The 25,541-nt window shown below is 44.5% G+C and overlaps 1 protein-coding gene and 1 long non-coding RNA gene across 2 annotated transcripts in view; one reads left to right on the forward strand and one right to left on the reverse strand.

The window, feature by feature from the left end:
• The window catches only part of CEP112 (centrosomal protein 112), a 408,254-nt gene that overhangs the window by 344,950 nt on the left and 37,763 nt on the right, over positions 1-25,541 (forward strand). The window contains exon 24 of the mRNA XM_029927075.1: positions 20,010-20,099. Within this exon, the coding sequence (XP_029782935.1) occupies positions 20,010-20,099 (90 nt within the window). The remainder of the gene's footprint in view (positions 1-20,009; positions 20,100-25,541) is intronic.
• On the reverse strand, positions 1,674-12,498 carry LOC115282594. The gene is made up of 4 exons (XR_003904705.1): positions 12,344-12,498; positions 10,536-10,645; positions 3,069-3,142; positions 1,674-1,979 (listed from the first exon to the last, which is right to left on the reverse strand). It is a non-coding gene; the product is annotated as an uncharacterized LOC115282594 (long non-coding RNA).

Consider the following 25,541-nt stretch of genomic DNA (forward strand, 5'->3'; position numbering starts at 1 on the left):
AGGAAAGAAAGGAATTTTGTAAAATATCTGGTTTGTTGGCTTTTTTAAAATGTTTTGATCAGTTGGGTTATCACAACTCCAAGTAAATTAGATGTAACAAACAGAATTAAAATGATATGCATTTACATTGTGGGCAAAGGAAGAGAGAGAAGGACAGGGAGAGAGAGAGAAGGAGGGAGAGAGAAAGAAGGGTTATGTTTGGGGTTCAAAGGGACATATTCTTTTGGGAAACATCAAACTCTGTCTGAAAAGAAGAAGGTGGAAGAGGCCTGCATAATTTAGACAAGGAGCAATTTCAGGGTTTAAAGAGCTGACAGAGCCCCCATGGAGAGGTGGCCAAGAGGCTGCGCACACAAATGAAGATCACCCAGAATTAGAGAGAAGAGGTAGGTCAAGTGTTCTTCAGCTCCTTGGCAAGGAACTAGGCGAAGAAGGAAAGTAAACTGACTTGACACAGAAGGAAATAATAGCTATTAAAGAATTTGAGGGATACGAATAGAAGGTATTTGTGAAATAATTGAATTATGCATCACCTGAGTATGTTTTTGTACAGACCGATGGGTAGCCCCAGTAATTTGGTATAGCTCTTAAAATAACTTCTAAATTGTTCTTCAGGTAGTATAGGTTTTCCTTAAGTGGCTGTATTTAGATTGCTTATGTTTTCATTTCTAAAGTTATTATCATTTGTATCCTTTGCAGATTTGGGCTTGTAGTTCCCCAAAATGAAAACAGCAGTTTCAGGAGGCTATGTAATAATTGTAATTATATACAGCAGGTTCCAATTGTCTGCACACCTGGTAACACGCTAGGCCACCACTATCTGCTAGAAAGCCACACTCTCCTCACATCTCATATCATGTATTTCTGTGAAGCTACCAGAATACCCACTTGCCATATGTCATCTACTTACATTCCCATCGAGTGCAGAAACCAGAAAAGCACACAGGAAAAGTGAGCACGGTTGTCATGCAGAGATTACAGGGCAGGCTGGGCTGTTCATGTGCTATGCTTTGAAGACTTGGGTTTTTCCCATTTCTTTTGTGCCTTCCTTGGTTTTTACGCCCACTGTTTACTTCCTTCCTGGCCCAGCATTAGCTAACTCAGCCGGGCTCGGGTGATTCTTGGCATCAACGCAAGTGCCGTTGTAGCTCCATGCTGGTGACGGTGTGGCTCTGAGCCCCATCCTATCCTTGCTTTCGAATGTCACCCACAGCACCCACCTACACAGAGGACAGACTTACTCACATGTTCTCATCAAAAGTGAAAATTAGAGCGGGCCCAGACATCTCCGACCCTAGCTTACTTTCTAGTACTATTTTGGTCACAATTTCCATTTGTTGGTGAGAAAGCAGAGGCTTTTTTTGTTCCTCAAAACCCCTTAGAAGCCCCACGGCACAGCAGAAATTATACGTTTGTCTGGGCTTTGCCAGTCCGAGGGAGGAGGCCCTTAACCGTACGATGAGGGCGTTGGTGCGGGTAACTGGCCTGTTTCATGTGACTTTCGTGAGCACCTGCAATATTGCCGTATTTCAAACGTCTCTGGAAGTCTTCCTGCCTGGGATGTAAGCTGTATTAGACATCATTTTCTCTAGGCTACTTTCCACCTGACAGATTAATACTGACGACTTTAGTCTCCTCAGAGATCTAAACGAAGTGGATGAAGAGGTGTTTATTTTTTGTCCTTCTATTCATCTTCAGTGTCTTATCCATGAGTCATGGGAAAAACTATAATTACCCTGTGAGGGCGAGAACCATTAATTCCATTCCCTGGTTTCCCTCACTTATAGCATCTTGGGATTTGTTCCATTGAGCACAGTGGGCCTTTGATGCGTACTCATTAAGTGAGCACAGGGTGACAGACTCCCACTCAACGTGCCTTCTCCGTGCAGAAGAGAGAGGGTGGTAAAGAGACCACTCTATCCAGCAGGCCAAGACCGACGTACAAAGACAGTAGTAGCCCAGAGCAGATGTTCAGGAGGCTGGGGGGAGACAAATGTTAAGGGATATTCCCAGAGGAGAGCGAACTATTACAGTAAGTCTCCAGTGCTATCTGAGCTGTCCCCAGGGATGTTGGGGTGCAGAGCTCCACCAGGACCACCCAGCTGCTTCAGCTCCCGGGGTCAGAGACAAACAACATAAAAGGATGTTCCTAATAAGCCATAGAATGGTGCTCTGGAGCCCCTTAAATAGGTTTTACCATAGATTAAATTGCTTGTAGGAACAATTTAAATTTGTTAAGAATGATCCAGATGGAACAAGACTATGTGTGCAATCTATGGGGTGCCTGGGTGGCTCCGTCAGTTAAGCGTCCGACTTTGGCTCAGGTCATGGGCTCATGGTTTATAAGTTCGAGCCCTACATCGGGCTCTGTGCTGACAGCTCAGAGCCTGGAGCCTGGTTCAGATTCTGTGTTTCCGCTCTCTGCCCCTCCCCTGCTTATGCTCTGTCTATCTCTCTCTCTCAAAAATAGATCAACCTTAAAAAGAAAAAAATATAAAGTCACTGTAGGACTTGAATGACCTGAAAACCAAGGCCCTTCTGCATTTTCACAAGGGACAGGAGAGAAGCTGCCTCCACTCAGCAAGACTGCAGGAACAGTGGGAGGCAGGGAGAGGAGGCAGCGGTGATCACACTCTTGTTGAGACCTAACGTTCAACGTGCTAGTTTCATATGCGTAGAGAAAAAGACGTGGTGCTGGCCATGGTTATGTCTGAGTGCAAGGGGTATGGAAATTTTCTTTTCCTCTTTATGCTTTGTAATTTTCCTTCAATTAGCATGTATGACTTTACAATCAGGAGTAAGACATAAACACTGGGGAAGGAGGAGTGAGACCAATGTTTTAAAATGGTATTCAGTCCCCGGACAAAGTGTGGTTTACTAGTGAGAGGTTGAGAGCCTTAGCTATTCAGAAGTCGGGCTAGCAAGCCGGGCCAGCAATAAATCGATGAGGAAACAGAATTTTTTCAAAATTACTTTAAAAAAGGTCGGCTATGCCAGGCTGCATCTTTTTCAAGGATGCAATGCACTAAAATGAGTTTTGTCCATTTTGAAGAGAAACAAACACTTACCTGTGGGTGTTTGGTGGGTAGCAGTTCATTTCAAGTCCTGCGAGCCATCTAGTTTTAGTTACAGGCATCATTCACTAGTAAAGGAAAGCCTTTGATGAAAAGTTAAGGTTGAAAAATATGTTTTGGTAAAGCCCTGCCAAGAACCAGCCTTGGTTTTTCTTTCTTTCTTTTTTTTTATAAATAAACTTTATTATTTTAAAGTTTTTTAAAATGTTTTTTATTTATTTTTGAGAGACAGAGAGCAGGGGAGGGTCAGAGAGAGAGAGGGAGACACAGAATCTGAAGCAGGCTCCAGGCTCTGAGCTGTCAGCACAGAGCCCAACACGGGGCTCGAACCCACAAACCATGAGATCATGACCTGAGCCGAAGCCAGATGCTCAACTGACTGAGCCACCCAGGTGCCTCGGGTTTTGGCTTCAAAATATTTTTTTAACTCTTCGCATCCCTGAGTGTGCTGGGTTCAAGCTAGCTCTTGTGCAGTTCATAGCGTCATGGTGTACCTTGTACATCACTGTCTCTGCTCAAAGCTGCTTTGAAAGGCGTTAAAATATTATTTGGGTCTTTTCTTTGTATTTATCATGTACTACTGCTAGTGATTCAGGGAAAACACTTACATTCCTGACATAGCAACTGTTAAAATATTTTAATCTTTTCTATTCTTGTAACTCACATGGGAAACCACAATCTTTAAAAAAAAAAAAATCCAGTTGGAAACTGTGAAACTTTCATCTTTGTGTGTGTGTGAGGTCTACACCCAATGTGGGGATTGAGCTCATGACCCCAAGATCAGGAGTCACATGCTCTACCAACTGAGCCAGCCAGGTGCCCCTCTGAAACTTTTATCTTAAAAAAGCAGCAGGGTGTCTGGATGACTCAGTCAGTTGAGTGTTTGATTCTTGAGTTTGGCTTAGGTCATGATCTCACAGTTCATGAGTGCATTGCAAGCTCAGATCCTTCTTGGGATTCTCTCTCTCTCTCTCTCTCTCTCTCTCTCTCTCTCTCCCCCCCTCCCACCCTTCCTCTCTCACTCTTTCTCTCAAAATAAACCTTAAAAAAAGAATAATTTAAAAAGCAGCATAAATCATCAAAGGTCTAATAATTCCATCATAAATGTAATCTTTGCTATGTATTTAGGAGCATAAATGTTTATGTTCATTATTGTGCTTTCAGATTGGAATTCGGAAATAATGCACATTTTCTCTACCCCCCCACTGTGATTAAGTTTCATTTCTTGGGAGAATGACCTTATTCATTTCTTGGCAAAGTCCATCCATGCCAAGAACAGCCCCTGTCCTCATGGGAAAAGTGGCTAGAAGAAGATACCAATGCCAGTCAAGTAAAACAATCACAGAAATAAATGTAAAAATATGATCCTCAATGGGGCTACAGATGTGAGGCATTTGCTGCTGCAGGAGATCATCATAGCAGACCCTACTGGAGGGGTTGTTGATGTTTAAGCTGGACTCGATAAAGGATGTGCGGAGAAAGATAAATAAGCCTTAAGTGGCACAATCATACGGCTGCAGCAGGAGGGGTGGGCAAGGGCGGTGCAGAGTGGAGGCAGAAAGGACGATACTGCCTGAAGACTCTGTATGGACCTTTGGAATCTTTTAAAGAAAAGAGGACATGATCAGATCCTGTACAGCAGTTATTTACTGAGTGCCTTCTAAAATGCCAAGCCCTATTCTAGATCTGATCTCTGAAATTCAGTGGAAAATGGGATCCATTCCTGGCCTTCACACGGTTTTCTGAGTAAAAGAGAAATAGAACACAAAGCAAAGTATCACATGGTAGTAAGTGTTCTGTAAAGACCTAGTGTGATATCAGAGAGCATGACCAGGAGGCCATTTTCAGCTGCATAGTCGGGAAAGGCATCCCTAAGGATGTGATGTCTGGTCTGAGCCTAGCTACAGGAAGGAGTTGACCATGTAAAGATCATGGAGAAAATAGTCATGAAAGAAGAGAAGAGCTAGTTCAAGTCTCCAAGGGGTAACAAAGTTCAAAGAATAAAAGGAAGGCAGTGTGTGGCTGGACTGGGGAGGACAAGAGGGAGTCTGAGAGAAGAGGCCTGAGGGACAGGGGGAGGCCGGGCTGTGAGGGCCTTACGAGCCTCGGGGGAGTTGGGGTGTCAACCCAAGTGTAACACTAAGGCCCTGGAGAGTTCTGAGCGGGTGAGAGGCCTTTACACTTCAGTGGGTGGAGCTGACTACCGTGTGCAGGAGATGAAGAGAGACCAGAGGCCCCCGCGGGAGTGTTTGGTGAAAGATGGCCACGGCTCGGACAAGGCCACTGGAACCAGAGGTGGAGAGAACGGGGTGCGTTGTGCACATTGAAGGCAGAGTCAACAGAACTTAATCGCATGTGGCAGGGGAGGCGAGGGGAAGAAAGGATGCAGTGGTGACTTCTAGATAAGCTTTTTGAAATGATGACTGGCCGCTCTGTGGAGAACAGACTGCTAGGAGCCACCAGGAGTGAGCGGAGACGAGATGGAAGCTCTGACGGCACAGACTGGAGATGGCAGCTGAAATGGCTCCGGGTGGGTCAAGTCAGAAGGTATTTAAGAGACTGAATCCACAGGGCTTCATGAGGATAACTAGGACTCTGAGGCCGGGATACAAGTGGAATAAAGGCAGGCTGTCGAGGATAGTTCCTGACTTTTTTTTTGCCTTGGACGACGTGCTGGATGGTGCTGTTGTAGACACGGGGAGAAGTTAGTCGGGAGCATTACTCTGACAATGGTGAAAAGGAGAGACCTGTGAGTGTGTTCACAGCCCCGATGAGAATGAGCAGGCAAAGGCGGGTGGATGACCCAACAGGAGCGTGAGGAGAGGGAAAATTCGGGCGAGTCCTCGAGCTTCCAGATTTGGATGCCTGGGGGAATGTGGATTCTATTAATCTAGACCTGAATATATAGGAGGCTAAATATGTTTAGGCAAAGGAGTGGGATGGGCAGGAGGTTAGGGGAAGAAGTAAGAGAACTGAAAATAGGTCTGGTTTTGTTTGTACACGTTAAACCTGGGGTATGCATCATTAGCGTCTAGGAAGTCATTATGTATACTTGAGTTTAAGCAAGTACTTGGGGATTTTGGCACAAAACCTCATCTCCTCTTCACAAAGTTAAGCATACATTCAGCCTGTCATTCAAGGCCTCGTGCTCTGATCATGACTCCGTTTTCAGGACTGCTTCCCCTTCACAGGGGCTGCTCCTTTGAGCTGCAGGGTCTTTGCTAAGTGTGCCTCCATTTTTTTCTTAATTTATCTTTTGCAAATTAAAAAAAAAAAGTTGCAAATCCTGCTTTATAGGCAGAAAGGTCTTCCCCTTCCCCCACCAGCCTGTCCAAATCACAACTATTATACAAGGTTTTCCCCAAGTGCCACTTTCTACCTGTAGACCTTCCTATCTCCTCGAGCTTTCTCCCCCATGTCATTTTTATTAAACGTCTATTTATTTTGAGAGAGAGAGAGAGAGAGAGAGAGAGAGAGAGAGAATGAGCAGGGGAGGGGCAGAGAGAGAGGAAGAGAGAATCCCAGGCAGGTTCCATGCTGTCAGCACAGAGCCTGATGAGGGTCTCGAAACCACAAACTGTGAGATCATGACTTGAGCTGAAATCAAGAGTTGGGCATTCAACCAACTGAGCCACCCAGGCACCCCTCCCCTGTGTCACTTTGTTGTATACATATGTTTACATATGTTTAAGTTTTATTATGAAAATTTGCAGACATACCCAAAGTAGGGAGGATAGCATTATTAACCCCCATGTAGCAGTAGATTTAGCCAAAGGTACCTTATCTTTTCTCCCTATTTTCTTTACTAAAATACTTTAAAGCAAATTCCAGACGTCATGTCATTTAACCCTGGACATTCCAGAACACCTCTCAGAAAATGTGGACATTATCTCACACAATCATGGGGTCACTGTCATACCTCAGAAAATTCGCAATTATCTTTCCGTATCAAAAAAATGTCTGCTTCATACCTAGATATCTTCAATTGAATATAAAATTTTGCAGTTCATTTGTCTGAACCAGGAACCAGACAAGATCCAAAGATTACATTTGGTCATTATCTTTTCCAATCAAAAGAGAGCCTTTCTTACTTTTTATTCCATGCTCCTGGCTTCTTACAGAAACCAAGTCAGTTGTCCTGTAGAGTGACCCACACTCTGTGTTTACCTACTTCCTTCTTTGTGATGTCATTGAACTTCTTCCCCTGTCCCCCCTCTTTCCTTTTGTTTTCTCAGGTGGATGCTTAAGACAACCCTTGGGCTCCCCTGCTTTTGACTGTATTGCATACCTTCGATGATAGCGTGACCTCCTTAAAGGGTGAGACCATGTGTCCCCCGCCCCAACTTTCTACTTTTCCAAATAAGGTCTAATACGTTGTATGTGCTTTTAAAAGATTCAGTGGAGTTATTTAGAAAGAGTTTGGATTCCTCTTGTAAAAATGTGAACTGGAGGTATTCTCAACAGGAAGAGATTTATATTGGGATTACGTTGCCAGAGAAATCTCAACGATGTGGGTCACTAGTTCCTGATCGGCACTGCAAAATTTGCCAGCTACTGTAAAGGGGCATGTTCCTGTACTTGAAGGTTCTTACAGTTCGTAGCATTATCAAACACGTAAGTGAGATCTTCAAGTCCCCTCCTCGGTCTCTGGGTCTGCGTAGATGTGATTTCAGAGATCACTTGTGTTGTGAGTTCAGCATGAAAACTAGGTCTCTAATCATTTCTCTGATCAGGAGAATTTAATTTTGCTTAGTAGCCCTGCAATCAAACTGAAAGGCCGACTATAAAAACACTATCATGTGTGTCCTTTGTTGTTGATAACGAACTGCAACCCAAGCTTTCATAACGAGAAGGGAGTAGAAGAAACTTCAAAAGGTTGCATGATAAATGTTTTTGACAATGTGTCAGCAGAACATTAAACAGGATCTTTGTAAATCCTCTCCTTCTAAGTGGTTTAAACGGGAAGGTTTAAACTTCTTCCCTCATAAGTACTGGCTCCAGATATCATAGTATCTTAGGGTTAAAAAAAAAAAAAAGGAAAATGTTTTATGTGGCATGTATCTGTTCCATCCCCTGCGTGAATGTGGGAGTGCTGGCTCACCTACGGGTCTCTGCCTCCATGGCTTGGATACCTTCCTTTTATCGGCTAGGAACACGCCACTGTTAAACTGGAACTATCAACGGCCTTTTACAACCTAACATAACCACAGACCAAAATTATGGAAATGCAAATGAATAAATGTATTAGTAATGCTCTCCAGATGCCAATTTTGGAGGGAACCTCCAATTTTCCAGATTGGCTCACAATGAGAGCGCCGTCTGTCCTCACGTGGACAGAATGAGGTCAAGAACTAGATACTATGGAAGGAACATGCATGCATGTGCCTGTGTGCATGTGTGCACATTATCGTGTTTCAGAGAGAAAACATATAAAACAAGGGAAGTTCCTTGGCATGTGTGTGAATTTCTTAGGCTGCTGTAGCGAAGGACCAAACCCTGGGTGGCTTGAAACAGCAGGAAGTGATCGTCTCACAGTTCTGGAAATGAAAGGTCTGAAATCAAAGAGACAGCAGGGCTTTGCTCCCCGTGAAGGCTTCCGGGAAGCATCTTCCCTTGCTTACTTTTACCTTCCGGTGCTTCCCAGTAGGCTTTGGTGCCCTTGGCTTGTAGCGGCACCACTTTCCAGTCTCTGGAGTGTCACAGGGCCAACATCTTCCCACGTTTCTCTTCTCATAAGAACACTAGTTGTACTCGATTAAGGGCCTACTCTAATCCAGCCTGACTCCTTCGTATCCAATTACATCTTCAAGGGCCCCACTTCCGAATAAGGTCATGTTTTGAGGTTCTGAGGGTTGGGACTTGAACATATCTCCTTGAGGCCATATAATTCAACCAGAACCCTGCATAATGCCCTTCTTTTTTGACACCGTACTTTATGAGGCAAACCATTGACATCATTATTACTACTGAATTTGTTACACAGAAATTTCTTTTTCCTCCTGCTTTTCAAGTTAAAGACCAAATATCTTAAGACCAGACCCAGATTGTTTTGAGTCCCTGGAGGCTCTTGAAGGAAGGTAGCATTTAGCATAGACAGTAGTAGGTATTCTAGATAAGATGAAGAAAGGAACAGGGGCCCCTGGATGGCTCAGCTGCTTAAGCATTCAATTCTTGATTTCAGCTCTGGTCATGATCTCAAGGTTTGTCAGTTTGAGTCCCGAGTTGGGCTTCACTTGACAGTACGGAGCCTGCTTGGGATTCTCTTTCTGTCTCTCCCATTCTCTACACCCCACCCCCCGACTCTCTCTTTCTCAAAATAAATGAATAAACTTTAAAAAAAATCGAAGGAAGGAACAAAGGCCCACAGGGCAGTGCAGAGTGGGGCCTCTTGGTAGCAGGAAGTGGAGGTCATGGGGCAGAAGAGGCAGGCGCGCAGGCAGCACCATTTCCAGCTCCCAAGTCCAGCTGACGTGTGGCCATTTCCTCTCTCTGACGTTCTAGCTGGAAAACTTGGGCAACCAGTAGGAGCCTTAGCTGCCTCCCTCTAAAGTGAGCTTTCTCAGGGGGTTATGTGAAAGGAGTGGAGTATTTAAGACTCCTAGCATAGTGCCTGACACAGGAGCTAACATGTTAGCTTGGAGTTAGTCCGCTGAGCACAATAAGCAAGATTGTGGAGGGACATGGAAGTAGGGTGAACAGTGACAGGGTAGGAAATGGTCAGGCATTTATGTTTTGGAGATGGAGAATGGCACAAAAAGATAGTCTTTGAGAAAAATTTATCTCCCAGGGGCATACAGGGGGTCACAACTGGGGAAAATATGAAATCACAGTGTACAAATATGGAGGCCGAAATAAGAGGCACTTCTAATAGAAATCGGAGGAATGCAGCAGCTAACGGGGAGGAAGACTCACAGAGGGCTGACTGGTTTCAACCCCGGGTGGCTGAAAGCGTGCTCTGTTGCTGATCAGCAGGACAGCGGGGAGGGAAGCTGGTAGGGAAGAATATCTTGAGTTTGGTCTTGGACTTGATACCTCTGAGGTGATGGTGGGCCACCGTGCACACACACAGGAAACAGGAGGAGAGGTCAAACCAGGGGACACGTGAGGGGTGCATGGGGATGAGCTTCAGGACCATCAGCAGGACAGCCCCTGCTGGGGCCAGGGCCACCGCGGCAGGGGACGCTGGTGCCATAGTGTGTGCTCAAACACTGACCTCACGATCTTACTGCCCCCAAATGCTTCCCTCATGACTTCTCTCCTGACACCGTGCTCTGATGGCTGTCATTAGCCCTGTATTACCATTGAATCTGTGTCACACAGAACTTACTTTTTCCCCTCCTTTCCATATATTTTAATTCTGTTTGGTCCCCTCCCCCCACACACACCTTAGTTAATGACAGCACCCAGCCACCCCTGCTGGGGGCCTCATAGCCATTTTTTAAAGTGCCTTCTCTGTCATACCTGGCACATCTCTTCTTCAGTTTTAATAGAGGAGAAATTCATGGTTCATTGCAGGAGAATTGGAATGAATGCTACAGGCTCAAGGGATCACGCATGTGAAGGATCAGCCACTGTAGGAAAAGTCAAAATTGAAATGAATGACTTACAAGTGCTCCCTCTTCCCTGGGCTTATGCAGAAAGGGGGATGGTCTGTGAGACTTTGACACTTTTCACTCGGCCCCACTGTGGTTCTTGAACTTGATCCTCAACTTCTACCACCTGCAATAAGAGCTTGCTCATGAGCTAGCCTGTCCAGGATGGCAGAGGGGACCAGATGTGCTTTGGATTTCCTGAGTAGGAAAATGCCGGCTAGTTGGAGAGGAGATGTGGGTCAGGCCAGGAGGTGACTGGGGACAGGTTGACGAGGTGCCCTGGGAGATGCCAGCTGCCTCACAGCATCCGAGTGTCAGGAGAACGTGATTTCTGTTCCTGGAACCTGTGTTAAGACCAGGAAACACCAACTCTTCTAAAGTGTATTTTTAGGACTTTTGGGGGAAATTGTTCAGAAATTTTAAAAGACTGAAAAAAGAGAAAAGAGAATAAGTGATAACTTTCTTATGCTTTGGTGAAAACGCTCCTCTTTTTTTTTATATTGGCTGCCCATACCTTTGCCTTTCATGTTGAATCAGTAGCCTACGACATACTCTAGCAATGGCTCATGTCCAAGTGCAATTTCTCCTACATGTGGTTTGTGGCAACAGGGACTGAAAACGTCCCACCTGAAAGGAATTTTGCCTGATGTGAAGAGTAACATGTGTACGGGGTTAACACTCCCCAAAGGTCTCCTTCCCTTCATACCGATAGCACCAGAGGCTGAATTATGAGGGTTAAAAAAAAAAAAAAAAAAAGTGCTCGCTTGGAATGCGAAAAAAAAAAAATTAAAAACCTGAATGTAAGCCATAAAGAAAAAAAAAGTTCTGCTGTTGGGTTTTGAATGCATTAGTGGCCTCCGTGTGCCTGTGGTTCTGGTTTTCTTTAGATCTATGGCATGAACCCATTCTGATTACTGTGGAATCACTAATAAACGTCTTTATGGTTTGCCATTCATCCTGGTAGATCTAAATGAAGAAATCACTTTGAAAGAAATCTTGACTGGCATTTCAGTTGAAGACTTGTTACTTTTGTTAGTAGATTTAGCCTATTAAAAAAGATAAAATAAAATCAGACAGGCCTCTGTAAATAGCCAGTAAGACCACCCAGTAAAAATGTCACTCTGCCATTGTGTCGTCTTCCCTCGCCCCAGATTTATATCTCCTCATCTGGGAGACACGCCTGGGTCTTTCTGCTATAGGCCAGTGGCTTAAGATGTGCTTTTTAAAAAAGTCTATAAATCTGACACTAAAATAGTGAGATCGTATTGCTTGCATTTAATTTTCCCTTCACTTTCGCGTCGCCATAGCATAGTAGAAAGAAAATCATTTGCCGCTTCTGTGTCATTGACACGTCAAAGAAAACCTGCTCACGAGCAACACTGCGGCACCGTTTGTAAACGGGGTTGAAGTAAATGCTGCGGAAGCAAATGTGGGCATTATTAAAAAGGCAACTAAGGTTTAAATGAGAGTCATCCCTATATCCCCTTCATAATTCGTGTCTCCTCCCTGTAGTCACAGATCAAATGCCATTGGAGAAGCCAATCAGTGGATGATGGTTGATATCAAGATTTTATAATCCTAATAGATACTTTATGGCACAAACTTTTGAATCATCTGACATGTCTTAAATGGAAAAGAGACCATTGCCATTGAAAAAGAAACCTGTAATTTACGTACATTTTAGTGTATCTTCTCCTTTGGTCAAAATATGAACATCACTCCTTGCTTCCTTAACTTTATGTTCAGAATACACTTGGGGAAATCCTTCTACATCTCTCCTGCCCACTGAATGATGAATGAGTCCTGGGTCTTCTCTGAAGTAAGATAGTAAATTCAAGCCTCCTAAAAGGAACGTTAGGGTGACTTCATGTTTTTTAAGTAGGAAAAGCTTCAAATTGCTTTTTAACTTTTTATTATGGAAACTTTCCAACATACACAAAAGCAGGGCATCGACCCGTCTACCTGTCGCCGATTTTCAACAGTTTGCCAGGCCAGCTTCTTTCAAGTAGCATCTTTAGTACAAATACTCTGCTTTTTTTTTTTTTCCTCGTTAAAACTCCTCAGCAGGACAGAGCTTGCTGCTAATGAGGTCCCTTCTGCATTTCACCCAGGAGAGGCTCATCTGCTTCCTCATTTCATGACCACAGACTTAACCCGAAGCCCTCAAAATCAATGACTTTGAGGACCCCAATTTTATATTCATACAGGGCAGAACTTAATCCATGATTTTTTTGGATTACATGTGCTTTAACCCAGTTTCTTCACATAAAAGAACTCTATGCTAGTCAAGATTCCCACTTCCCAGAGAACATGTGGAACATGGTCTATGGGACAGAACCAAGGAAAGGGTCCATGTACCCTTTGCCCCTCAAAGTACGGCAGCCTCAGAAAAATGTGACCGTCAGCCTCGTGATGATTTGCGAAATGGCCAGATGTAAACATTTTGCCAAGACTTGGTAGAATAGAATGAGGCAGAATATAAGCGTAAAATGCATTACATTTCAAGTCCACAAGGATGGGTTTGGAAACTCTTAAAAAGCAGGAAGGCATAGTCCTGTAGCGTACGTCACAAAATGGTAAGAGTCCACTCTGCTGACAGTGTTTCCAGAAGTGACTCAGGAGAAGGGTAGCCTTTTCCTGTTGATTCTGTTTTGACTAGAAAGTAGTTTTCCAAGTTTCTCCCAACTGAGGTTTTGGTAAAGATGGGGAAGTAGAGAGTTTGAGATTGTAATCTCTGGTGAGAGAGCACAAATATTCTGGGTGATGAGCTGAGGACAAATTTGCTTGCCCGGATGGCCTACTGAAAAGGATCATAAGGTCATAGTGGGCCAGGATGGATACCTACCCCCACCCCCACCTGTGGCGCTGGCTGAGAGATTAGCTAAAGAGAAGGTCAGATCTGTGGAAAGACTTCTGGTCATTCGTAGGACTCTGGTATGTCCTGTATGCTTGGAACATTCTGATGATCTGTCTATCTATCATCTATCTATCCAGTCTCTACACCCAATGTGGGGCTCAAACTCATGACCCCAAGATCAAGAGTCACCTGCTCTACTGACTCAGAGGCGTCCCAGCAGCTCTTTGTCATATAGTGCAGTGTCTCTCCCTTCTGATGAACTTTTCCGCCATTAAATAACTTTTTAACCACTTTGTAATTGAAATGAACTTTTGTTTCATCATCTCATGTTTGTTTAATTGCTTCAGAACTGCAAGAGAAACTGGTTTTTAATAAGACTGAGCATAATTCCTTAATGCATAGTTTTACACGGTGAGTGGTTTGCTTTGTTTCATGTTTATAATTTTTATGAAAATAACATTTACTATAATACTCTGCCCCCCAAACCAACAGAAAAGCTCTAGGACTAACACAGGTGCCTTTCAGAAGGCCCATTAGCTCCCAGCATGTCCCCTCTCCCTGCAAAGTCCATTGACATGTATAATCTCTCAGACTTCAATTTGCTCTAATTATTTTCACATTTTAAACAAACAACTCAAATTACTTTATAACCTGCTCCCTTTTACAGAGTGCAGTGCACCCTCAGTGTTCTTGCAAAGCTTATTATGCCATTTACATTTTTCTTCTGGAAAGTGTCATTCTTTGTTCCCAGCGACCACAAAGCACCCCGAAAGTCGGCAAGTGTAGCTTCCTAGAGCAAGCTGCCTTACATGGCATTTCAAGGCAGGTTTAATTGGGAGAAGAGAACTGCCTTTTGGGTAATGATGTAAGCGAACGCAGCAGAGCTGAGAGATGAGGAATAATTCTGCAGAATAAACTGTTCAACTGTTCAAGTTGGATTGTTTTGTTTCATATTTGTGACCCGATGTCGGACATTCTGTTCTTTCATTATCATGGGCTTTTCTCAGGAATAAACTCCAAGTTGTGATGTGTGTGTGTGTGTGTGTGTGTGTGTGTGTGTGTGTGTGTGTCAGATGTCAGATCTGAAGGCTTTTGAGTAAAGAAGCCACAACTTGCAAGAATGTTCTTGCTCCTTCTTATTGAGTAATTGTGGCCACTTTTGCACAGTCCTTATGTCAGATTCTGAGGTTGGACCTCTAATGGCCTAATCATGTTTTAGAACATGAGACCAGAAACAGCTGCCAGCATAAACGGCCGCTTGCCTTTCATCTAGTACATTTAACTTTTTCTGAAAGTGGGATATTATTTGGTGACTTTTCAATTTTTGAAACTGATTTTACAGCAGATAATAAAAGTAATTTCTGGACATAACTGCTTTCTCCGATTAACCTTAAAAAGATCACGTCTTACATCTTTAAACTAGGAGCACGTGTGAGAAGTAGTACCTTTTTGAAAAGCAAATGTAATTTCGCTTCTATTTTGATAACATTGATAAAATATGGCCGACTTAGACTTTCCAACGCATCGAGTGTGGGGAAAGCGTCAGATCTAATTCTGTTACCTGTCTGGAATGCTTTCGGCCGCATACCTGTGATGCTGACTTCTCGGCTGCCTCCTGACCCCCAAGTTGTTACTGGCCCCCTGACTCCCTCTCCCTCTGCCTGCTCTTGCGTGTGGCTGCCACCCGGAAGTCCGGTTTTCCAAACTTCTACTTTCTTCCCCAAGGAAGTGTCCCATCTGCACCTGGTCTGAGACCTCTCTCCCCTGCTCAGAACCCCCTCCCAGCATGACTGGTCCCCTCAGAAGTCTTGCCAGCACCTTAAACTCAACTCGTCAAAAACCATCCTGCCCCTACTGCCCTGTGTTGTTTCTTGGCCCTTTGGTAGCTCATGTGTCATATTCTGTGGTCGTTCAGCATCCAAGCCTTGCGGTATCTCTGAGTCTCTCCTTCCCTGGATGCCCCGCCCCGCCCCACCCCCATCTCTGTGCCCGTTGCCCTCTTTCACACCCTTGTGTGCCTGGCCACCACCATTTTTGCAGCAGCCTCCTTACCTGACCCCCAGCTTCACTCTCTAGAATGAGTTCCTCATGGTTCAAGAGCAAAACCATTGGGGTGTGAACAGCGCCAAATACGGCCATGGAACGGGGAAGCAAATCGGATTCTGGCTTTGGCATTTGGAAATGTGATGGAAACGGACTGTTAGGGTCGGCTGGCAAGTGTGATGTGATGTCAAGAGGGTGGAGAGGAGAATGGGGGTCCCCCCGGGGGGACACTGCATGTGGCCACGCCCAGGGTCTGCCGATGGAGGAGGAGGGAGAGGAGGCAGGAGGCAGGGAACAGTTTTTTGTGTGAGACAAGGGAGGTGCACCTCTCCTTTATTTTTTTTTCTGTGAAATAAGAAAAACTAAAGAAAAAAATCAAGGGCGGGTTGTATTTTTGATTGTGGCGGAAACCAGACAATATATTATCACAAGGAACAGTAATGTCATATATATCCACATACAATATGTGTCTAGATAAAGATACTTGAAAGGTATTGTATATTCTGTGCTTCCAGAAACATCATGACCTTTAATGTGCTATATTAAGGACATTGGAGAGCCCCGATGATTGAAGTACGTTTCCTCAGGGAGTATAGTTCAAATATTTATTAGCTCCTTCCACACACGAGTGCAGTGTCACGCGTGTGCCAGGCGTTGAGTTGGCTCGGCCCTCGACTCGCGGACCTGAAGAGGAGGGACCCTGGGTGTCCATCACTCTCAGTCTTGTACAGATTCAGACCCCGATTCTCTTAAGCACTAGACGCTAGATGGATCAGAGCCCAGAAGTGTCCAGACTTCGCTGTCAGGATGGACACCATCAAGCAGAGCAGGTGAGACAGCTTCCAGGCAAGGAAAAGAGAAAAACAAGTACAGAGGGAGAAAGAGGCAGCACCCGCAGCAGAATGTCTGGGATTTGAAATTAGTCCGTGTTTTAACACACCAGGCCAGTTCCTTAGGAGTACTGGCCGCAGAGCCCGGAGCAGGCTGTTTAACCTCACGGAGCCTCAATTATGCGATCTGTAAGGTCCAGGGAGGAACCCGCCTCCCAGGATTGCGGTCAGGGCTAAAAATAAAATCCACGCAGTCGGTGAGAGTTCCTGTTGTTATTGATCGCGGGAACAGCATCAGCACGACACTGAGGCGTGATGGGGGCTCAGCGTGGCCGGAGCCAGAGGACGGAGATCACTGAATGCCGAGCTCAGGAGCGTGAGCTGTTTCTCGGGGATGCTGGAGTATCGTGCAAGCATTTCAGCGGGGGACTGACATAATTAGACTTCGGTTTAAGAAGATCACTCTGACAGCAGGATGAGGGCGGATGGGAGAGCAGGAGAGACTGGGAACAGAAAAACATGCATTCTTCCTATGACAGTAATCACTGCTCTACTTGGTTATGCCATCAGAGAAGCCGATAAGATCCTATTTTTGGTAGCTACCAAAGGAAAAAGAAGTGCTACTTGATCAACAAACATAGAGACGAATGTGTTCACAGACCACAGGCACCGAATTATAAACGAGAATAGCTTCAAGCTCATTGGCAGACTTGGTTGAATTGTGAATTTAAGGGGCGCCTGGGTGGCTCAGTCGGTTAAGCGTCCAGCTTCAGCTCAGGTCATGATCTCACAGTTTGTGGGTTCGAGCCCCGCATGGGGCTCTGTGCTGACAGCTCAGAGCCTGGAACCTGCATCGGATTCTGTGTCTCCCTCTCTCTCTCTCTCTGCCCCTCCCCCTCTCATGCTCTGTCTCTGTCTCTCAAAAATAAATAAACATTTAAAAAATTTTTAAATACTTAAGAAAAAAGAATTGTGAATTTAATAATCAAGTGCAACATCAAAGAACCCTGAAGCTTTTCACCTCACCTTCCAACCATTTTACTTTTTAAATTAGAAGTTCTTAGCCTGGGGTTCACCCAGGGGTAGGCTTCAGGCAGTATGTGGGCTCCCTGAAGTCAAAGGCAAAATGAAAAGCATACTTTTGCCGTGTGGGGAGTGAGCACGTAACATTCATCAGATGCTGGCCGGCTGGGTCTAAGACCTCACAAGAGGTTAAGAACCACTGTATATATTGGTATGTAGAGAAGACTGGCATTGCAGTAAAAGAACTCTTTGTTGTTGTTGTTTATTTATTCTTGAGAGACGGAGCCTGAGCAGGGGAGGGGCAGAGACAGAGGGAAACACAGAATCCAAAGCAGGCCCCAGGCTCTGAGCTGTCAGCACAGAGCCCGACGCAGGGCTTGAACTCACAAACCGCAAGATCATGACCTGAGCTGAAGTCGGATGCTTAACCGACTGAGCCACCCAGGCGCCCTGCATTGAAAGAACTCTTCATGGACACTGACTTTGACATTCTAGCTGGACTTCAGACTCTTACACCAAGCTGCAACCCAGCATCTTTGCTTGGATGTAGAATGAGTGTCCCAGACTTAGCGCATCCCAGACTCGCCCATTCCCCCTACCCCCACAGCTTCCCCAACTGCATTCTTCTACCTGCTCAACCCAAAATCCTGGAGGTCTTTTGATTTTCATGCTGTGCATCCACCCCTTGGGGTTGTCAGTCTGTCTTCAAATCTATCAGGGATCTGACACATCGCTCACCCCCAACTACCACCGCCCACCACCCTGGTCCAGTCCCCCGTCATCCTACCTCAGGAGGTTTCGGTGGCCTCTCCCCTGCCTCCCTGACTCTGCCCTTATCCTCCGTCCCTCTATTCTTCACGGCAACCAAAGCAGCACTTGCCCACAACCCTCCGGGTCTTCCCTTCTGCCTCTGAAGAAAACCTAAAGTTCTTGGTTGCCCCTGAGGCTCTGTGTCCCCTGCTGTAACTGGGCGCCTATGATCTCCCTGACATTGTGGCTCCCCCTGTGCTCGCTCTCCACACTGGTCTTGGAGTTTCCTCAAGGATGGCCCATCAGGGCCTTTTCACGTGCCGTGTCCCCTGCTCGGCCGTTTCTTCTTGAAGATAGTCATTTGTATGACTTGCTCTCCTCCTTCAGGTCTTTGCTCAAGCCTTCTTGGGCTGTCTGTTTAAAATCGCAACATCTTTGGGACCCTTCAGTGGCTCAGTCAGTTAAGCATCTGACTCTTGATTCTGGCTCAGGCCATGATCTCACAGTTCATCGGATTGAGCCCCATGGTGGGCTCTTTGCTGACGGTGTGGAGCCTGCTGGGGATGCTCTCTCTCCCTCTCCCTCATTCTCTCTCTCTCAAAATAAATAAATAATTTTAAAAATTGCAGCCTCTTTCCCAGCCCCACTCCAGAAAATCCTCCAATCCTGCTTTATTTCTCTCCTGCATTTCTCACTCATATATCAGGCTTATTGTTGGCTTATTGTCTATCCCCCAAAGTAAACTTCGTGAGAGGGATTATTTTCTTTGTCTGTTTTCTTTTACTGTTCTATCAAAAATACCTATCACAGTTCTTGACACGTAATAGAAAGTCAGTTGTCTTCACTGAATAAATTTTATTTTAGGACCTTATTTGGCATCTTTGCAATTCCTGGGCCATGTGTTTTGCTCGCTGTGACTTTCTACATATTTTATCCATAATTATGTCAGATTGCTTGAGTATATTCTGTTTCTTTTCTAACTTACCTCTTTACTTAAAACGGTAATTGATGCAGTGGTGATTACTGATCTTAATGGTTTCTAAATTCCCCATGTTAACCTGAATTCTGTTTCTATCGGCCGCTTGGCAACTGAAAGGGTTCGTCTCTGAACACTTCCTGTAGGTTCCCCAAATTCCACATCATCCTAAATGACTTAAAAATAAGAAATTCCTGGGGCACCTGGGTGGCTCAGTCAGTTAAGCATCCACCTTTGGCTCAGGCCATGATCTCACAGTTCGTGGGTTTGAGCCCCATGTCAGGTCCTGTGCTGATGACTCAGAGCCTGGGGCCTGCTTTCGATTCTGTGTCTCCCTTTTTCTCTGCCCCTCCCCTGCTCACGCTGTGTGTGTGTGTGTGTGTGTGTGTGTGTGTGTGTGTGTCTCAAAAATAGATAAAAAATTAAACCTTAAAAAAAAAAAGAAATTCCTTTGAGGTTACCATTAGGATCATTTTGAAAACCGTCATGTTGATCCAACATTACTCTTCTTAGCTGTTGCGATACTTTGCAGAGCTCGGCGTACCTTGAAGGTATACTGATAGAGCCACTTTAATTAGCAATAGCTTGAAGCTTTATTGCATGCTTTGGTTCTATGCTGGGCATGTAAAAGCCATTTTTATTCAGTGAATTGACACCCTCTAATGTGTCTGTTTTATGTTTGGAATCTGTTATACTAGTAATTCCTAAAGCAAAAACTAAAAGCCTGGTCTTGTTTGTCTGGACTCTGAGGAACAACAGTGATGGACCAGAGCTGAGGCCTTTTCCATGCCAGCTCAGATGGTAAAACTTCTTTTCTAGGATGCTAATTTTTAACATGTATGTGTTTATCTTCCATTGTTTCAGGCTTTGCAAGACGAACTAGAAAACCGCTCTAACCAAGTGCGATGTGCAGAGAAGAAGCTACAGCACAAGGAACTGGAGTCACAGGAGCAGGTACTCACCCCGCGTCTGCCCGGTCCGTTGGTTTCCTTCCTCTCTCCTGGTCAAGGAGCTCATACACTTCCTGTTTCCCCTGGGGTGCTTTGGCTGCAGCTAACCGAGTACTCCACCCCCCACGGGCATAAACAGCTTAGGGACTGATGACGTCACAAGACCAGAAGTCTGCAGGTAGGGCCAGGCTCCACCTCTCTGCCATTCTCATGGCTCTACCGCCAGCGACGGCCTCAGCCCCAGTGCAATCCAAGATGGCGACAGCAGCCGCCCTCACCCCGTGTAGACCCAGCACTGTCTGGAGGCAGAAGCTGACTGTCTGTTTCCAGGGAGCCCTTCTCTTCTGAAGAGTAAGAACACCTTTCCCAGAACCAGCCCCCAACACACATGCTTCCCTTCACATCTCGTTGGCCAGAACCGGTCACATGCTCAGTCCGGCATGTCCAATCCCTGGCAGGAGAACCAAGGGGACCCAAACTGGCCTAGGCCCATCAGGATCAGCTGCTGGGGAGGGACTGGGCGAGGAAGGATAACCTGGACCAGGAAGGGAGGAGTACACAGCTAAGGGTGTCCGCCATGTCGCCATCCTAACGTATGCGAATGTTACCGTACTCACACAAATCAGGTTTTCTTTTGAACTTGAAGTTTCACCCTCTTTCCATGATGTTAGTGAAATAAGTCTAATACAACCACAATATTCTGGCTATGACGATGGCTAATGGCCTATTCTATTTTCAAATGACAGGATTATTTTCATCCAGTTCTTCTGGTTAGAGTGAATTATTCCTTGTGGTAATTACCGCGGTTTCAACTGAAAAGTCAGTAACATATCGCGGCGCCTGGGTGGCTCAGTCGGTCAAGCGTCCAACTCTTGATTTTGGCTCAGGCCCTCACGGTTCATGAGAGGGAGCCCCGCCTTGGGCTCTGTGCTGACAATGCGGAGCCCGCTTGGGATTCTCTCTCTCTGCCACTCTCCCCGCCCCACCCCTGCCACATAAATAAATAAATAAATAAAGATTTTTAAAAGTCAACAGTGTATCAATAGAGATCACAAGTCTTAATGAAACCTTCGATAGTGCATTGTCCCCAGCCATCAAGTGTAGGGCTGCTAACGTTCTTCTAAGTGCCACCGGCACAGAAACTGCCCTAGGTATTGACAGATCATCACACTGCAGTTGTTTCCTAGAAACATTAGCTTAGAGAATTCTGACCATATGGGAAGAGAAGGCACTAAAGGCTAATAGGGAGGTTTGTTCATCTTTGCAGATGTTTACAAACAGGATCCGAGGTTGTGGTTTGCACAAAATGGCAAATGTAAGCATCTAATAGATGCTGAATATTAATACTTGGTGAATTGACTTGACCTCCTGTAATTCCTTCCTACTCTCTAGTATATTTCCTATGCACATTACATATATAGTGAACATATCATGTGGTATACAATATGCATAAATACATACGTATATACATGGATATATATGAATTGCAGAGAGTCTATTGTACAGTCAGTAACAGAATCGTAACATAGGACAATACTAGGGTGAAACATTTAATAATAACTATACCTTATCAAAAGCTTATAAGATGACAGATACAGTTCCAGAAACATTACATATATCACTTCATTTGGCATAATAGCCATATAAGGCCAGTATTTTTGTTCCCATTTTGCAGACGGCACACTAAACCCCAGAGAGGTTGAATAACTCATCCCAGCTCCTACAGCTCATGAACAGTAGAGGTAGGTTCAAACCCAGATTTATCAGAATTCTGAACCTTGCTCCTTTTTAGTTCATAAAAAGGCTGCACGTACGGACCCAGACACCTGGTACCGTAGCCAATACCCTTGAACTTCCACAGGCAGAGAGCAGGTTTGGCTGCAGAAGAAAGTGCCTCCTCAGATGACACTTGTGTAGTGTAGAGTTTGGAGGGACGGGGGGGGGCCCTTCTTGTCCCTGGAGAGCAACTGAGCTCACCCCCCATCCAGGACGCTCGTCACTGGAAGGCCAGCTGCCTGAAAGCCGGAAATGGTGCTCCCTCCTGGGTTTCTCCCACTTGTGCTAAAATATGACTTAAGGTAAAACTTTGTTGACATCACTCTAACTCATGGCAAAACTTCACACAGAAAATTCCATAATATATCGAGAGGAGGGAAATTAAGAAATCCCCGATGAACAATAGGGAAGGATTCAGGAACCATTTTCAGTCTTTTTTTATTGACTCCTTTTTGATCATCAAAGTTGCTTTCATCTTTGCAGTGACAATAGCTTTTTAGACCATTTCTTGCACTAACTCCTGATATCTTCTATGAGGGCTACAGTTTACCAAAGAAATGTCAGGAAATACCCATGGGGAAAACTGAATATTTCATAATCTTTGCAGCCATAAAAAAGTTGAGTTCTTTCCACAAGATCCTAGGGTGTAGCTGGAATTAAATGCCAATTGTTTCAACGCAACCAAAGAGCAAATAATGGGCATGAATTCAATTCTGTTCATCTATATTTCATTTAATGTAACTTTTGTTTTATCCAAACTTGACCTTTGTCCCCCTTTCGATCTGTAACACTAACGGAAGGTGTCGAAAATAATTAGAAGTCTTGCCGTGGACAGTGTGTAGGGTTTGCTCCTGCATGAGCTTTACTGAGGGCATTTCAGATGTCGAAATTGTTGTGTATGATTTTCCTTTATGCATCTGTCAGAACAACTGCAGTAACAGTAGCCTATCAAACAATCAAAACAGCTTCTTGGAACTTTCCTTCTTTTCTTTTCAACCAAATATTATTATCCCGATACTAGTTGCACAAAGAATCAAAATTGAAACTGGCAGAATTACAAAGGACAATTTCCTGGGCTTCCTTTTTTAACTTGCTTGCTTAAAAAAAGCTTAAATCATATCTGTTTTTCATTTAAGAAAAATTCCTGTGTTTTGAGTCTATAAAAACAAAAAATGAATGAGGCATTTAAAAAGTTATGTTTTTAATTAAAAACAAAAAGCTGCTTCGCATCAGGTCTCGCTGGGTGGTATTCTTGCCGCCCCTCCCCCCAGCTTGCTGGGTGCTGTCACCTCTCTCCCGGCCCTGGGCAGGTTGGTCCACAGGGTGACCAAGCAAGGCGGGTAACTTGCTCCTGGTGCACATTCAATGTAACACACATAAAATTAGAAAATAGTAATTTTCTAAATCAGCCCCTGTGCAAGCATTCTTCCTCTAATCCATAAATAACAAGGCAATTTAAAAAAATCATTATTTTTATCCATGCCAGGAGTTAATAATTTCTGATTCTAGATTAGATTCGAGTGACAGTCCCATAATGGCAGTAAGGAAGCGGGGGCGATCAGAGCTCTGAGCGAAGCTCCTCAGGGACAAGGAAACGAAGTCATCGAGAAAAGAAGTGACTTCCCTGACATGGTAGTGACGGCCCAGGGCGGGACTGCTCCCACTTGTGTGTTAGGGGGCTGCTCACTCCCGGGACATGATTATCCATTATATGGAGCACTTATGTAAAATGGGTAAATGCCACATATAACTTAGGTTCAGATGTGTATAAAACCGAATCTCATTTTTGGAAGCAAATGATATTTCATTATTTGCAAGGAGGCTAATTTGCTAGCCTGAGCCAAGATCGTTCAGTCTGAGGAGTTATAGAAAAGAGAGGAAAGAGAAGAAATAGTCTAAAATTTTACTTAGTATTTTTAACACCATACAAAGTACGTATTTATCGCAAAGGCACTGACAGTGTCAGATAATGACATACACGGGACAAAACGTCACCTTTGAACCTAGTATCTTAGTTTAGGAAGTATGAGTTGCTTAGATTACAGTGGTCAGCTTGGTGTCTCATCTCAGAAGCTTATTTTAAATAAATTGGTGAGAAAAAAACAATACTTTCGAGATCTAATAAATAAAATACAACGTGGCATATTTTGACTACAGAGTAATACTTTTTTGTTGTTGTTGCACTTCTCATTCTTTTGACAAGCGTATTGTGCCGGACAGTGACAGATACTGAGAGGGGACAAAGATGAGTAAGTTGTGGTTCTTGTCCTCAGGGAGTTTATAGTCGTCTAGAGCAGAGGACATGTGTGGAAAATGGGCTCCAGATATGGAATTAAAGGCGGGTTCTTTTTCTTCTAAAAGGCACAGAGGCTCAGAGTCACAGGACGTAGAAAGAACACACATTGGTACTGCGGTCCATAAGGGAGGGGGAAGATCTTTAGCTGGTGAAAAGTTAGGGTCCACCTCCCTGGGCAGGGCTTGGCCCTCACAGGCAGGCGGAGGTTTCGGGAGCCTGTGGCCCTCAAGGGACCCAGATCCTTGCTGAGAGGTCAGGGGAGAAGCAGTGCTTCTGCCTGCCTCTCGTGGAGCGCTGGGCTCCCCTCATCTTGCCACCTAGGGCTGCCCCTAGAGAGCCCCCCTGGTTTTATGGCTAGTGTTTTTTGGGCTGCCAACTGGTTTAGCTCATAGTCTTATCTGGTGTGTCACAAATAACCCATTAATTGTCTTAAAACATAGTGAAGGCAGTGGCACCTGGGTGGTTCAGTCGGTTAAGTATCCGACTTCGGCTCAGATCATGATCATGCTTCAAGCCCTGCATCAGGCTCTGTGCTGACAGCTCAGAACTTGGAGCTTTCTTCGGATCCTGTGTCTCCCTCCCTCTCTGCCCCTCCTTCACTCATGCTCTGTGTCTCTTTGTCTCTCAAAAATGAATAAACATTTAAAACAATTTTTAAATATATAGTAAAAGCAACCTACTGAATGGCAAGAGATATGCAAATGATATATCCTATAATGGCTAACATCCAAAATACATAAATAACTTACACAATTCAACACCAAAAACCCCAAACAATCTGACTACAAAATGGGCAGAGGACCTGAATAGACATTTTTCCAAAAAAGACATGCAGATGGCCATCAGACACATGAAAGGGTGCTCAACGTCACTTATCATCAGGGAAATGCAAATCAAAACCACATTGAGATATCACCTTATACCTCAATGAGATACCACCTTATACCTGTCAAAATGGCTAAAACCAAAAAGACAAGAAATAACAAGTGTTGGCAAGGATGTGGGAAAAAAGGAATTTCGTGCACTGTCGGTGGGGATCGAAGTGGTTGGTACGGCCTCTGTGGGAAACAGTGTGGAAGTTCCTCAAAAAATTAAAAATAGATACACCATATGATCCAATAATCCCACTACTGGGTATTTACTCAGAGAAAACAAAAACACTAATTCAAAAAGTTAATATGCCCCTGTTTTTATTGCAGTATTATTTACAATACCCTCAATATGGAAGCAACCTAAGTGTCCATCAATAGAAGAATGGATAAGGAAAATGTGGTGCATATATATATAGACATAAATATAGATATATATAGGAAGAGAGAGAGAGTCAGGGAGAGGAAATAATAAATCTTTACACACACACACACACACACACAC

Source organism: Suricata suricatta, chromosome 17, assembly GCF_006229205.1.
Source record: "Suricata suricatta isolate VVHF042 chromosome 17, meerkat_22Aug2017_6uvM2_HiC, whole genome shotgun sequence".
NCBI lineage: Eukaryota > Metazoa > Chordata > Mammalia > Carnivora > Herpestidae > Suricata > Suricata suricatta.